The 13,812-nt window shown below is 42.7% G+C and overlaps 1 protein-coding gene across 3 annotated transcripts in view; it reads left to right on the forward strand.

The window, feature by feature from the left end:
• The window catches only part of LOC309561756 (solute carrier family 26 member 6-like), a 93,417-nt gene that overhangs the window by 57,152 nt on the left and 22,453 nt on the right, over nucleotides 1-13,812 (forward strand). For all 3 annotated transcript variants that reach the window (XM_082265766.1, XM_082265765.1, XM_082265767.1), the window contains exons 11-13: nucleotides 902-979; nucleotides 4,578-4,673; nucleotides 7,152-7,258. In XM_082265766.1, coding sequence (XP_082121892.1) covers nucleotides 902-979; nucleotides 4,578-4,673; nucleotides 7,152-7,258 — 281 coding nt within the window. The remainder of the gene's footprint in view (nucleotides 1-901; nucleotides 980-4,577; nucleotides 4,674-7,151; nucleotides 7,259-13,812) is intronic.

Below are 13,812 nucleotides of genomic sequence, written 5' to 3' on the forward strand. Positions count from 1 at the left end.
AAAAAATCAGATCGCTGCCATTACTAGTAAAAAAAAAAAAACAATAAAAACGACATAAATCTTTCCCATAGTTAGTAGACGGAATAACTTTTTTTTTTTTACCAAAAATATGTAGCAGAAAACAAATTGGCCTAAAATGTTAAAAAATTTTGATTTTTAATTTTTTTTTTTTTTGGGAATGTTTTATATAGCAGAATGTGAAAAATATTGTTTTTTTTTTTTTTTTTTTTTTTCAGAATTGTCGCATTTTTTTGTTTATAGCACAAAAAATAAAAATCGCACAGGTGATCAAATACCACCAAAAGAAAGCTCTATTTGTGAAAAAATAAGGACATTAACTTTATTTAGGTACAATGTCGCACAACCGCGCAATTGTCCGTTAAAGTAACGCAGTGCCGAATCACAAAATATGGCCTGGTCATTAAGGGGGCAAATCCTTCCGGTCCAGAAGTGGTTAAAGCTGGATTGTAGGAATGGTATTTTATACATAGTTACATTGGACCACTCTGACCAATATAAGTATATATATATATATATATATATATATATATATATATATATATATATATATATATATATATATATATATATATATGTGTGCTGTACCTGTGGGACTCCTGTGGAAGCTAAAAATCACTATAATAGGCACCGCTACTACAGTGATCACCGAACGATTTCCAGGTGCTGTGCCGAGCGGCATTCAGGGATCACTTTGCATTTTGTCAATGAATGGAAAGCATTCCCTGGACTAATTATTCCACAGCGAATCGACTGATGTGATCGAACAATTGGAATCATGAACATACACGTTCATGCACAGTTGGATCATCCCATACCAAGCAAATCGATCGACTTCTCCCTTTTGTTCTTGATGCTGAAACTCTTGTCTGTCTTTCTTCAGGTGGCAGGAGCGGTGTCCTGTTTGGTTATCCTCATCATCATTCTGAAGGCCGGTGAGCTGTTTAAGACTTTGCCAAAAGTGAGTTCATTTACAGCACGGTGAGTTTATCGGAATATTGCCTTTTGTCTTCTATAAGTGGCAGCAGGACGTACCCTAGGTGACCCTGTACAATGACAATGATTGTTCTGTCTTTGTACACCGAAAGAACATTGTACCCTAAAATTATTTTGTAACCAAAGAGACAGTTATGTAAACACCTATAAAATATTTAAAGCTGAATTGGACTTTCAGTTTAAACCAGGGAATTGCATTCCAGGTGCATAAAACAAAAGGTGCACAAAGTCTAGCTGTTTTTTTCTTTCCAAGACAGCCACAGCCTGAATAAAAAAGCCTGTCCCTGGCCAGCATGCTGCAGGGAAGGATTCTCACTCTCTGTGGGGGGAGCAGTGGTCTCCATGCAGAGGTCTGGCCTCACTCTTGACTTAGACCTAAAGCTTTACAATCAGCAAAGCCCATGCCCCTGCGGATTGAAGAGTTCTCACTCATTAGGGGGCAATGTCAAGCTGCAGCTGCCAAAGCTGGCAGAATATTGGCATGCATAAGGAAGGGAATGTATTCCAGAGAAGGGGATGTATTCCAGAGATCAAACTATAATCCTGCCACTTTATAAAACTCTGGTCCAACCACATCTGGAGTATTCTGTCCAGTTCTGGTGGCCAGTCCTCAGAAGGGATGTATTGGAGCTTGAGAGAGTAGAGAGAAGGGCAACAAAACTTATTGGGGGATTAGAGGACCTTAATTACAAAGAGCATTTAGAAGCGCTTGATTTATTCTCCCCGGAGAAGAGACACCTGAGAGGGGACATGATAGCGATTTACAAACACCTCAACAGTGATCTGAGCATAGAAAAAAACTATTCAGTCGAAAGGAATGCATGAGGACACGAGGTCATACAATGCCTTTTAGAGAAGAGATTTAACCTCAGGCTATGCAGGGGGTTCTTTACTGTAAGGGCTACAAGATTGTGGAATTCCCTTCCACAAATGGTAGTAACTGCGGGAAGTATGGCTACTTTTAAAAGACTCTTGGACGTACATCTCAAGGATCAGAACATTTAGGGGTATGAGAAATGAATACGTCCACACACACCTACACAGGTTGAACTGGATGGACTATTGTCTTTATTCAGCCTCACCTACTATGTATGTTGAACCTTGGCTTCCACAAACCAGTCAAAACTGAAAATTAAACCTTGAAATACTTGCGTATTCATGGTTTCAGTTTTATTTCCAGTACTGCTGTAGTGCACCACTAGTGGTACAGGACCAAGTTTTAGGAAGTTTGCCCCCAGTGACCCTGTGAGGTGCTGTTTGAATTCTAGCTTCAGTGCACTACAAGGAACTGTAGATTTAGCAATAGTGTATCCAGGAAATAAATCCCAATCTATCGTCAAATTCAAACTTCACATACAAGACTTCTGAAAAAAGACAATGTTTCTGTTGACCTAAATGTTGGTCTACCCAATTATTTGCTACCTTGAAAATCGCCTCTAAGCAGTGCCTCCCACACATTTTATCTAGTCCGGGGGTCTTCAAACATTCTAAATGTAGCACACCCCCGAAGGAGTTGCTGGCTTTCATGGTCCTGTTTCCCCAATTTAATGCACAGTATTTTCTTTACTCTCACTGGCTCAAATAAACAGTCTAGGGATGTCTTTTATATTTTTATTGCTGAGTTGAACTTAAATGGGTATGGGGGAACACATGGGATACCCCGAAAGAACTGAAACAACCGAAGACACCTCTCCTCCTCACTATTCTAACAGAGGCCTTTCACAAAGTTCACTACTTGCTTGGAGAATGCCTAGTACTTGCTTCTTTGTAGAACTGAAAACTGCACAAAGCCTCTAAAGCGCAGGGATTAGGTCAGAACTCGCAATGCCACAGGATCATCAGTTGCCTCCTCCTGACATCTAACAGGCACTCTTCAGTGAAGGATACACAGACTCACAAACCCACAGAACCACAGGACACTCTTCTCTCCAGACTTCACCTGGTATCCTCCAGTGAGCTTCTTCAGGCTGTAAAGGAGAAATGTCAGACTACAGCTGGGACCTCAGACCCCCCAAGCAGCGACTCCAGTAGACTGCCCAGAGCGGCAGAGCCCTTAATACAGGGATACTCCTCTGGCAGGGCTGGGCCCAGGATCCAGCCAAAGAACCCCTCTGCTCCAGGCTTCAGTCGGTGGCCAGAAGGAGGAGAAAATGTCCTGGCATCAGTGGGAGTAAACCGTAACTTGGGTTTGGTGATCAGTGGAAGTTAGAAATATTTGCATAGCGCCTGTGGTCAGTAGAAGGAGAAATAGTACCCCATCATTGGTGCCAGTAAGAGGAATAGTGCCCCATCATTGGTGCCAGTAAGAGGAATAGTGCCCCATCATTGGTGTCAGTGTGAGGAATAGTGCCATTGGTGTCAGTGGGAGGAATAGTGCCCCGTCATTGGTGTCGGTAGGAGGAATAGTGCCCCATCATTGGTGCCAGTGGGAGGAATAGTGCCCCATCATTGATGTCAGTGTGAGGAATAGTGCCCTGTCATTGGTGTCAGTGGGAGGAATAGTGCCCCATCATTGATGTCAGTGTAAGGAATAGTGCCATTGTTGTCAGTGGGAGGAATAGTGCCCCATCATTGTTGTCAGTGGGAGGAATAGTGCCCCATCATTGGTGCCAGTGGGAGGAATAGTGCCCTGTCATTGGTATCAGTGGGAGGAATAGTGCCCCTTCATTGGTGTCAGTGGGAGGAATAGTGCCCCATCTTTGGTGTCAGTGGGAGGAATAGTGCCCCATCTTTGGTGTCAGTGGGAGGAATAGTGCCCCATCTTTGGTGTCAGTGGGAGGAATAGTGCCCCATCATTGGTGTCAGTGGGAGGAATAGTGCTCCATCATTGGTGTCAGTGGGAGGAATTATGCCCCTTCGTTGGTGTCAGTGGGAAGAATAGTGCCCTCTCATTGATGTCAGTGGGAGGAATAGTGCCTCATCATTGGTGTCAGTGGGTGGAATAGTGCCCCTTCGTTGGTGTTAGTGGGAGGAATAGTGCCCCATCATTGGTGTCAGTGGGAGGAATAGTGCTCCATCATTGGTGTCAGTGGGAGGAATAGTGCCTCATCGTTGGTGTCAGTGGGAAGAATAGTGCCCTCTCATTGATGTCAGTGGGAGGAATTATGCCCCATCGTTGATGTTAGTGGGAGGAATAGTGCCCTCTCATTGATGTCAGTGGGAGGAATTATGCCTCATCGTTGGTGTCAGTGGGAAGAATAGTGCCCTCTCATTGATGTCAGTGGGAGGAATTATGCCCCATCGTTGGTGTTAGTGGGAGGAATAGTGCCCCATCATTAGTGTCAGTGGGTGGAATAGTGCCCCATCATTGAAGGACATGGTGCTGCAATGGTAGTGAAGCCGTTAGGAGGTCCGGACCATTAAACCAATCATATGGGGGACAGGTGGTGGTGGAGCAGATTGGTGCTCATTGACTTGTCACTAACTGGAATGTATACTTTTTTTTTTTTTGCCCTATGTTTAACCCCGGCAGTGTTTAGAAATAATTCAGATTGGGCTAACCGGCATCTCTTAGTGCTGTTGTACCCCTGATTCATCACATGTCTTTTGTTCCTTCCTCCCAGGCAATCCTGGCATCAGTTGTCATCGTGAACTTGAAGGGCATCTTCAAGCAGTTTAGAGATATCCCCTTGCTATGGAGAACAAACAGAATTGACTTGGTAAAGAAATTTTCAACTAAACAGTTTTTTTTTTTTTTTTTTGAAGCTCCAGAGACAAATGCATATTTTTATGTGGAAGGTGATAAAAGGAGAGTTAAATGAAGATCCACCCAAAAGCTAAATCTTGCAACCCTGGGGCCGTAAAGTCCACCACTGTCGCTTAACTTATCTATCTAAACCAAAAAGCAAAATTTGTATTATAATGCAACATTTGTTTTCACCTGGTGAAAGGAGCGCGAGTGGAAAATGATCGTTCCACTGTGGTGTCATCTTTATGAAGCACCTTATCAAATAGACTTTTTTAAATTGCACAAGCTATAAGAAGCTTTATTATTTATTGCATTGGCCTTTTTTGCATTATTTGTTTGTTTATGGATTTAATTTGCACTGGCGCCTTCTATATATGAAACACTTACCTATTTAGTCATTTTTTGTCACTTTCTACTTATTATTTTTACCTTTATTTAGAGGCAGCACGATCACACAATTTAACCACTTCAGCTTCCGAAGGTTTTACCCCCTTAATGACCAGACCATTTTTTGCGATATGGCACTGCGTTATTTTAATGAAGAATTGCACGGTCGTGCGACGCTGTACCCAAATGCAATTGAGGTTCTTTTTTTTCCCCCACAAATAGAGCTTTCTTTTGGTGGTATTTGATCACCTCTGCGGTTTTTAGATTTTGCGCTATAAACAAAAAAAGAGCAACAATTTTGAAAAAAAAACGCCATTTGTTTTTACTTTCTACTATAAAACATTCCCAATAAATTTTTTTAAAAAAAATCGATTTTTTTTTTTATCAGTTTAGGCCAATTTGTATTCTGCTACATATTTTTGGTAAAAAAAAAAATCCCAAAAAGCGTATTTTAAAGCTGAGTTCCACCCAGTGCACATTTTTTTAAAAAAAAATACCCCCAGGACAGTCAGGGCTAGTACATTCCACAATGGCTAGCCTCTGATCTGTCCCGGGTTGCACTTACCTGCAAGAAGAAATACTTACCTTGAAAAAGTATTCTCCAGCGCTGCCATCTCAGGTGTGGGCAGCTTGAAGCCAGCGCGATCCTCTTCGGCGTCCTCTTCCTTCTTCTTCGGTCCCACGATGCACTGCACCGGCCCCGACGTCACTTCCGGTGCGCGCGCGTCATCCCTCCACAGCTTCTGGGCATGCCCAGAACCTGTTTAGAAGGGAATGACGCGCGCGCACCGGAACTGACGTCGGGGCCGGTGCAGGTGCAATGATTCCTGGGAGCGATGACGTTCAGCTCCCAGGAATCATTGCAAATGCCAGGAAGTGACGACTTGCCGCGGCCGCCGAGGGGAGGAAGAAGGAAGTAAGGTAAGTATATTTTCTCTACAAGGTAAGTAAAAAAAAAAAAAAAATTGCGATTATCCATTTGTTTTTCAGGTGACCCGGAGCGAGAAGATGGAGGCAAGTATAAAATTAGGGTGGAACTCCACTTTAATTGGTTTGCGCAAAAGTTATAGCGTTTACAAACTGCGGCATAGATTTTTGGAATTTTTATTTATTTTTTTGTTTTTATTAGTAATGGCGGCGATCAGCGTTTTTTTTTTTTTTTTTTAGCAGGACTGCGACATTGCAGCGGACAGATCGGGCCCCTAACTGACATTTTTGACACTTTTTTGGGACCAGTGACATTACTACAGTAATCAGTGCTAAATATTATGCACTGTTACTGTATAAATGACAATGGCAGGAAAGGGGTTAACACTGGGGGTGATCAAAGGGGTTAATGTGTACCTAAATGTGATTACTAACTGTGTGGGGGAAGGGTTCTGTGACAGGCACAGAGAGATGGAATTTTCAGCTTAGCTGAAACTCCTGATCTCTCACTGCCTGTCTGACAGAAGAGTTTGTTTACATCAGCAGGCGGGTCTTTTGTCAGTTTATCTGACGATCGCGGAAGAGAGGCGGCGATCGCCGCCGCTCCTCCCGCGGCCCGCCTCCCGCTGTGTCTAAACACAGTGTAAGCGCGGCTCCGGCGGCAAGCATGAAATCACGTGATTTTGCGCAGCCGAGCCGCCCTGCGGTGGGCAGTCGGCAAGAGGTTAATATTGATATATTGTGGATGTGGGAACACATTTGGTGATTGCAGCATCTGCCTCCTGCAATTTCTTAATTTTTACCAATAGGTGGCAGTGCGCTACTATCACATTTATAAACTTTGTTCACTTATTATTATGCATTCCCACCTGTTCATCAAAAACAAAGTAAATAAGGATTGCCTATGATCATCCGCAGCATCTACAGACCCAGATGTGGCACTTTTCTATAGACCTAGAGAGAAAATAACCTAGTAACATTTGATTTTGCACCTATTTGCACAGTACACCTAGTTTCACAGAACTAATAGCTCAATAGTGTAAACAACTGTTATTCCAAGGTTCTAATGGGCTCAGGTCTGAAAGTTCTATAAATTATTGCAGTGATGGAAATTCTCCAATGTGGTCTCTTTCAGGTGGTCTGGTTGGTGACATTCGTGGCCACGATACTGCTGAACTTAGACCTGGGACTGGCGGTCTCTGTGGCCTTCTCTCTGCTGACCGTCATCTTTAGGACACAGCTGTGAGTCTTGCATTTGTCATTGGTTGTCTTTTTTTTTTCCAAAGAGTACAGTAAACCCCCCTCCATCGCGGGGGTTATGTTTCGGACCCACCCATGAAAAGTGAAAATCCGCGAAATAGAAAAACCCTTTTAAAATACACCGTAGGCATGTTTTTTTTTTTTTTTTTTACTGTCACTGTACTTTTAAAAGCATTTTAAGGTCTTTAACCACTTAAGCCCCGGAAGATTTTACCCCCTTCCTGACCAGGGCCTATTTTGGGATTCGGCACTGCGTGACTTTAACGGACAATTGCGCGGTCGTGCGACGCTGTACCCAAACAAATTTGACGTCCTTTTTTTCCCACAAACAGAGCTTTCTTTTGGTGGTATTTGATCACCTGTGCGATTTTTTGATCATGCGCTATAAACAAAAAAAGAGCGTAAATTTTGCAAAAATAACAATATTTTTCACATTTTTTAATATGAAATTCCACAAAAAAAAATGTAAAAATCAAATTTTTTTAACATTTTCGGTCAATTTGTTTTATGCTACATATGTTTGGTAAAAAAAAATTGCAAATCGGTTTGCGCAAAAGTTATCGCGTTTACTAACAAAGGAAAAGATCTTTGTCATTTTTGTTGTTGTTTTTTTGTTTTTTTTAAAGCGTAATGGCGGCGATCTGCGATTATTTATTTTTTTGCGGTACTGCGACATTGCGGCGGACAGATCGGACCCTTGACTGAGATTTTTGCCACTTTTTGGGTTACCAGTGACATTTCTACAGTAATCAGTGCTATAAATATGCACTGTTACTGTAAAATTACACTGGCAGTGAAGGGGTTAACTTTTTTGAGAGGGAGGGGCCATGTGTGTCCCTAGGGGCGTGATTCTAACTGTGATTGGCTGTGGCTTGAGGTGTAAGAACAGTGATCAACGGTTCTACATAGTAGAACCGTATGATCATCATTCATACACAGGGGAGAATGACAGGCGGCTTGTTTACATTAGCCGCCTGCCTTTCTCCCTCTCCACCGACGATCGCGAGTGACCGGCGGACGATCGGGTCCGCCGGTCACACACGCAGGGGGGTCCGTGACCGCGCGGGAGCGCGCCTCTGGCGGCGCGCTCGATCCCTAGACCCTCACGGGCTAGCGACGTAGTACTACGTCGCTCTGCCTGTGAGGGGCTGACCGCCGCAGTAAATAGTTGTGCGGCGGTCGGCAAGTGGTTAACTACCTCCCACCCGGGCCATTGTAGATATACGGCCGGGCGGGAGTCTCGTCCTTCTGAATGGACATTCCGGAAAGTCCTTCAGAAGGAGAGAGATCGCGCTGCCGCGGGCACGCGCAGCGGCGCGATCTCGATGTGCCTGTGTCCCTCGGACACAGAGCAACATCATTCGGCAGGAGGGCCCTGTGATTGGCCCTCCTGATCACATGACGGCTGTGTCCAATTACAGCCGTCATGTAATGTAAATAGAGCCGTTGTAACGGCTTCGATCTCTTCTCCTCCTGACAGATCCTGTCAGTGAGGAGAAGATCAGAGGATCGGTGCTGCTGCTGGGGTGATCAGTGAGTATTTCTAATTACTCACTGATCACAGGGGGGGTCTGTGCTGGTAATCAGAACATTGATTACCAGTGCAGCCTTGGGGGGGGGGGGGGGAGGGGTGCCACTAAGCCACCAGGGATGCCCACCCATGACCACCAGGGATGCCCACCATGGCCACCAGGGATGGCAAGCAGGGCTCAGAGAGCCCCCCAGTGCCCTCCCTATCAGTGTTGCCCACCAATGCCATCTATCAGTGCTGCCCACCAGTGCCGTTATTGCCATCTATCAGTGCTGCCCACCAGTGCCCATTATTGCCCACCAGTGCTGCCTATCAGTGCCCATCAGTGCCGATCAGTGCCAATGAGTGCCGATCATTGCCGCCCAACAGTGCCACCCATCAGTGCCCATCAGTGCCACCAGTGCCCATCAGTGCTGCCTATCAGTGCCCATCAGCGCTGCCTATCAGTGCCCACCAATGCTGCATATCAGTGCTATCTATCAGTGCCACATATCAGTGCTCATCAGTGCTGCATATCAGTGCCACCCCATCAGTGCCACCCCATCAGTGTCTCCTCATCAGTGCCTGTCAGTGCGGCATCATCAGTGCTCATCAGTGCAGGAAAAAACATATCTATTTACAAAATTTTATAACCTAAACAAAAAAACTTTTTTTTTTTTTTCAAACTTTTCAGTCTTTTTTTATTTGTGCACCAAAAAAGAAAAAACCTGACGGTAATCAAATACCACCAAAAGAAAGCTCTATTTGTGGGTAAAAAATGACACAAATTTGGTTTAGGTACAGTGTTGCATGACCGCGCAATTGTCATTCAAATTGCAACAGCGCTAAAAGCTGAAAATTGGTCTGGGAAGGAAGAGGGTTTAAGTGCCCTGTATTGAGGTGGTTAAACACACTTTTAAAACAATAGAAACTCATTTAAACACATAAAAGATACTGAGAGACAGAGCAAGAGCTATGGAAAACACAAAAATATTTCATTTTTAATGATTTATATAGTAAAATAACATTACAGAAAAAAAACGCAATATACCGAGACCACAAAAACTGAACCGCGATGGATCGGGGGTTTACTGTATTTGTAAATGGAACACGCAGTAAAAAATGTTTTGCTTTTTACAATTTCTTGCTTTATGAAAACATAATAAACAGAATTTAAGCATTTTCAACATTCCAGAATGTGACATTGGATGTTATCTGGAATGTTGAAAATGCTAAAAGTGACACTAAATTTTTTCTAATTTATTTGAAAACTCAGTGTTAATACGTTTTCATAAAGTAAGAAATACAATTACAGAAATACAAAAACAACCCCCCAAAAACATTAGAGGTTGCGCAGAACCTCCTGCCCCCCCATCCCTTTTTTTTTTTCTAATATTCAAGTATGTATTCTTGAAGATATATAAATGCGCCAACCTTAACCTTTTCAGCTCCGGAAGGTTTTACCCCCTTACTGACCAGGCCATTTTTTGCGATACGGCACTGCATTACTTTAAATGACAATTGCGCAGTCGTGCGACGCTGTACCCAAATAAAATTGATGTCCTTTTCTCCCTACAAATAGAGCTTTCTTTTGGTGGTATTTGATCACCTCTGCGGTTTTTATTTTTTTCGCTAAAACAAAAAGAGCAACCATTTTGAAAAAAGACAATATTTTTTACTTTCTGCTATAAAACATTCCCAATAAAAAAAAAATGTAAGAAATCAAATTTCGTCATCAGTTTAGACCAATATGTATTCTGCTACATATTTTTGGTTAAAAAAAACCCCAATAAGCTTATATATTGATTGGTTTGCGCACAAGTTATAGCGTCTACAAATGATGGGACATTTTTATGGAATTTTTTTTTTTAACTACGAATGGCAGCGATCAGCGACTTATAGCGGGATTGCGATAGACAAATCAGACATTAACTGACACTTTTGACCCTTTTTTGGGGACCAGTGACACCAATACAATGATCAGTGCTAAAAAAAAATATGCATGTCACTGTACTAATGACACTGTCAGGGAAGGAGTTCACATAAGGGGTTAAATGTGTCCCTAGGGGGTGCTTGCTAACTGTGGGGGGTTTGCTCTGACTGGGGGAAGACCGAGATCCATGTTCCTGCTTAGCAGAAACACTAGATCTCCATCTGCTCCCCTGTCAGAATGGTGATCTGCCTTGTTTACATAGGCAGACCTCCGTTCTGCCTCTCTCTGGAACGATCGTGGGTGGCTGGCGGACATCGGGTTAGTCGGACCTGCTGATTGGCTCCCCCTCTGTCCAATAAGCAGGCGATTGGGCCTCTGGCGGCACGTGCGCACCTCTTAAACGCTATAGCACTAAATGACATACAGGTGCGTGATTTCGTGCAATAGAGCCAACCTGCCGCAGGAAATGTAGGTTATGCGGTCGGCAAGTGGTTAAGATCTTTTTTGTATTACTTGGCAGCTGCCCCTTTAAATGAATATTTTACTACAAATAAGTAAATAGGTTTGTTACCCCAACACTTCATATTCCTGATATGTGCCTCCAGTACCATGTACTTGTATGAGAGAGTCTCCTGTTCTCTTTCCATTGCTTCCTTTGTGTGAAATCCCTGGTGTTCCTGCCAGTCCCTCTGCTTTCCTATTAAAAACGAACCACACTAAACAGGAGAGCACACCGTGGTCAGTTCTACAGATATGCTGGGAACTCAGTGTGCTTTCCTCCAATAATCAGACTTGTCCTGACACACCCCCGCTGCACAGCTATTCACTGGGAAGTTCAGTGTGCTGCTGCTTCTCCTCCCTCCAGCTCTTGCAGCTGAGTACAGAGGGAATGTGATCACTTACAAAAAAAAAAGAGGAAAAAAGTTATTTATAATGTAAATTTGTATCTATACAAAAAATATTTTGCATTTCATTTCTATTTGTAAACTGAATGAGTTGTTTTACAAGGTAATTGTGTACAATCACTTTAAGTCCCGGTTCACACTAGGGCGACCTGTGAGGCAACCTGGTCGCCTCACAGGTCGCCGCAGGTCGCCTCCCATAGGGAAGATGCGGACCCGTTCTAATAGGAGCGACGCAAGTCGCTCCGACCTAGAAAAAGGGTCCGGAGCTTCTTTGGGGCGACCAGGAGGCGACCGCCATAGACTTCAATGCTATGAAGTCCGTGGCCGCCGCTCCGAGGTTGGGGTGCGAAGTAGCGTCGCCCCTATGTGAACGGGGCCTTAGTCGTGAATGTGTATGAATGAGTTTTGCAGAATAAAGCCAGCTAGTAGATTCTCGTTTGAGAATGTTCGCTTCAAGAATGTTTGTCCAAATTTCTAATCATTGGTAGGGTCAAATCAACTTTTAATTTCTACCACAGTGATGAGAAAATTCAACGGATCAGGATGGAATTGTGTATTACGCTATGTGGTTTTCTTTCAGTAAATTTCTATCATTGTAAAAGAAAACAAGATTTTTAACAGCATTTGTCCAATCATCAAATGTAAAAAGCATTTTCAAACAAATGTTCAGCTTAAAGCCTAGTACACATGATGAGATTATCAGACAAATGATTGTTCTTCTTTTTTTTGCATACTATTCTCATATCAAAAATGAATAGATTACTAAAGTACGAAATTTCTCGTATGACAGAATAAAAATTTCAGAAGTGACGTAATGTATTTGTATTGTATTTTTGGACATAAACTGTACTGGTTAAACGAAAATCGTCCGATCTGGTATCTTATGAGAAAAATTTTCATGTTTGTCCCTTTGGAAAATTTCGGACTAAAGCTGTGTGAGAACGATCAGATTATCGTGCGATCGCATCAAAAGCGGTATTTTTTGTACAATATTCTGATCGTGTGTACAGGGCTTAAGTATATCATTTAGCGTCCCTTAAATTCAAATTAGTGTTGGTAGCATGAAACAATGGTGATTGGAGTTGCCCATGTGGTGTAAATGCTTGATTTGTGGAAAATGGTTCTCGAACTTTGTGCATTAGACGTATTGTTCCCCACTGCAGTAGGTTTATTTAGCAAGTCTAAAATCTTGTAATATAGCTTCCTCCAGCTTACTATAAAAGTAAACTTTTACCTAATTATAGAGACACTGTTCTTTTCCCATGTAGAGCAAATTCCGAGTTCCAGATTCCAAATTCCAAAGACTAAGTCCTGAAGTCCAAATTCAAAGTTCAATATTATATTATAAATTCCAAGTTCCATATTTATAAATTCAGTTCTGACTTTTGAGTTCTGACTTTTGAGTTCTGACTTTTGAGTTCTGACTTTTGAGTTCTGACTTTTGAGTTCTGACTTTTGAGTTCTGACTTTTGAGTTCTGACTTTTGAGTTCTGACTTTTGAGTTCTGACTTTTGAGTTCTGACTTTTGAGTTCTGACTTTTGAGTTCTGACTTTTGAGTTCTGACTTTTGAGTTCTGACTTTTGAGTTCTGACTTTTGAGTTCTGACTTTTGAGTTCTGACTTTTGAGTTCTTTGACTTTCCGACTCTTGACTTTCCGACTCTTGACTTTCCGACTCTTGACTTTCCGACTCTTGACTTTCCGACTCTTGACTTTCCGACTCTTGACTTTCCGACTCTTGACTTTCCGACTCTTGACTTTCCGACTCTTGACTTTCCGACTCTTGACCTTTCCGACTCTTGACCTTTCCGACTCTTGACCTTTCCGACTCTTGACCTCTCCGACTCTTGACTTCTAAACTCTTGACTTCTAAACTCTTGACTTCTAAACTCTTGACTTCTAAACTCTTGACTTCTAAACTCTTGACTTCTAAACTCTTGACTTCTAAACTCTTGACTTCTAAACTCTTGACTTCTAAACTCTTGACTTCTAAACTCTTGACTTCTAAACTCTTGACTTCTAAACTCTTGACTTCTAAACTCTTGACTTCTAAACTCTTGACTTCTAAACTCTTGACTTCTAAACTCTGACTTTCGGGTTCCAAGTTGAAAATTCTGAATTCCAGTGCCGGTGTTTTCTGAGAGCTCCCTCCCCCCAGTGAGATATACTCACCCATCCATGCTCCCTCT

Source organism: Pelophylax lessonae (genome assembly GCF_965119305.1).
Source record: "Pelophylax lessonae genome assembly, chromosome: 8".
NCBI lineage: Eukaryota > Metazoa > Chordata > Amphibia > Anura > Ranidae > Pelophylax > Pelophylax lessonae.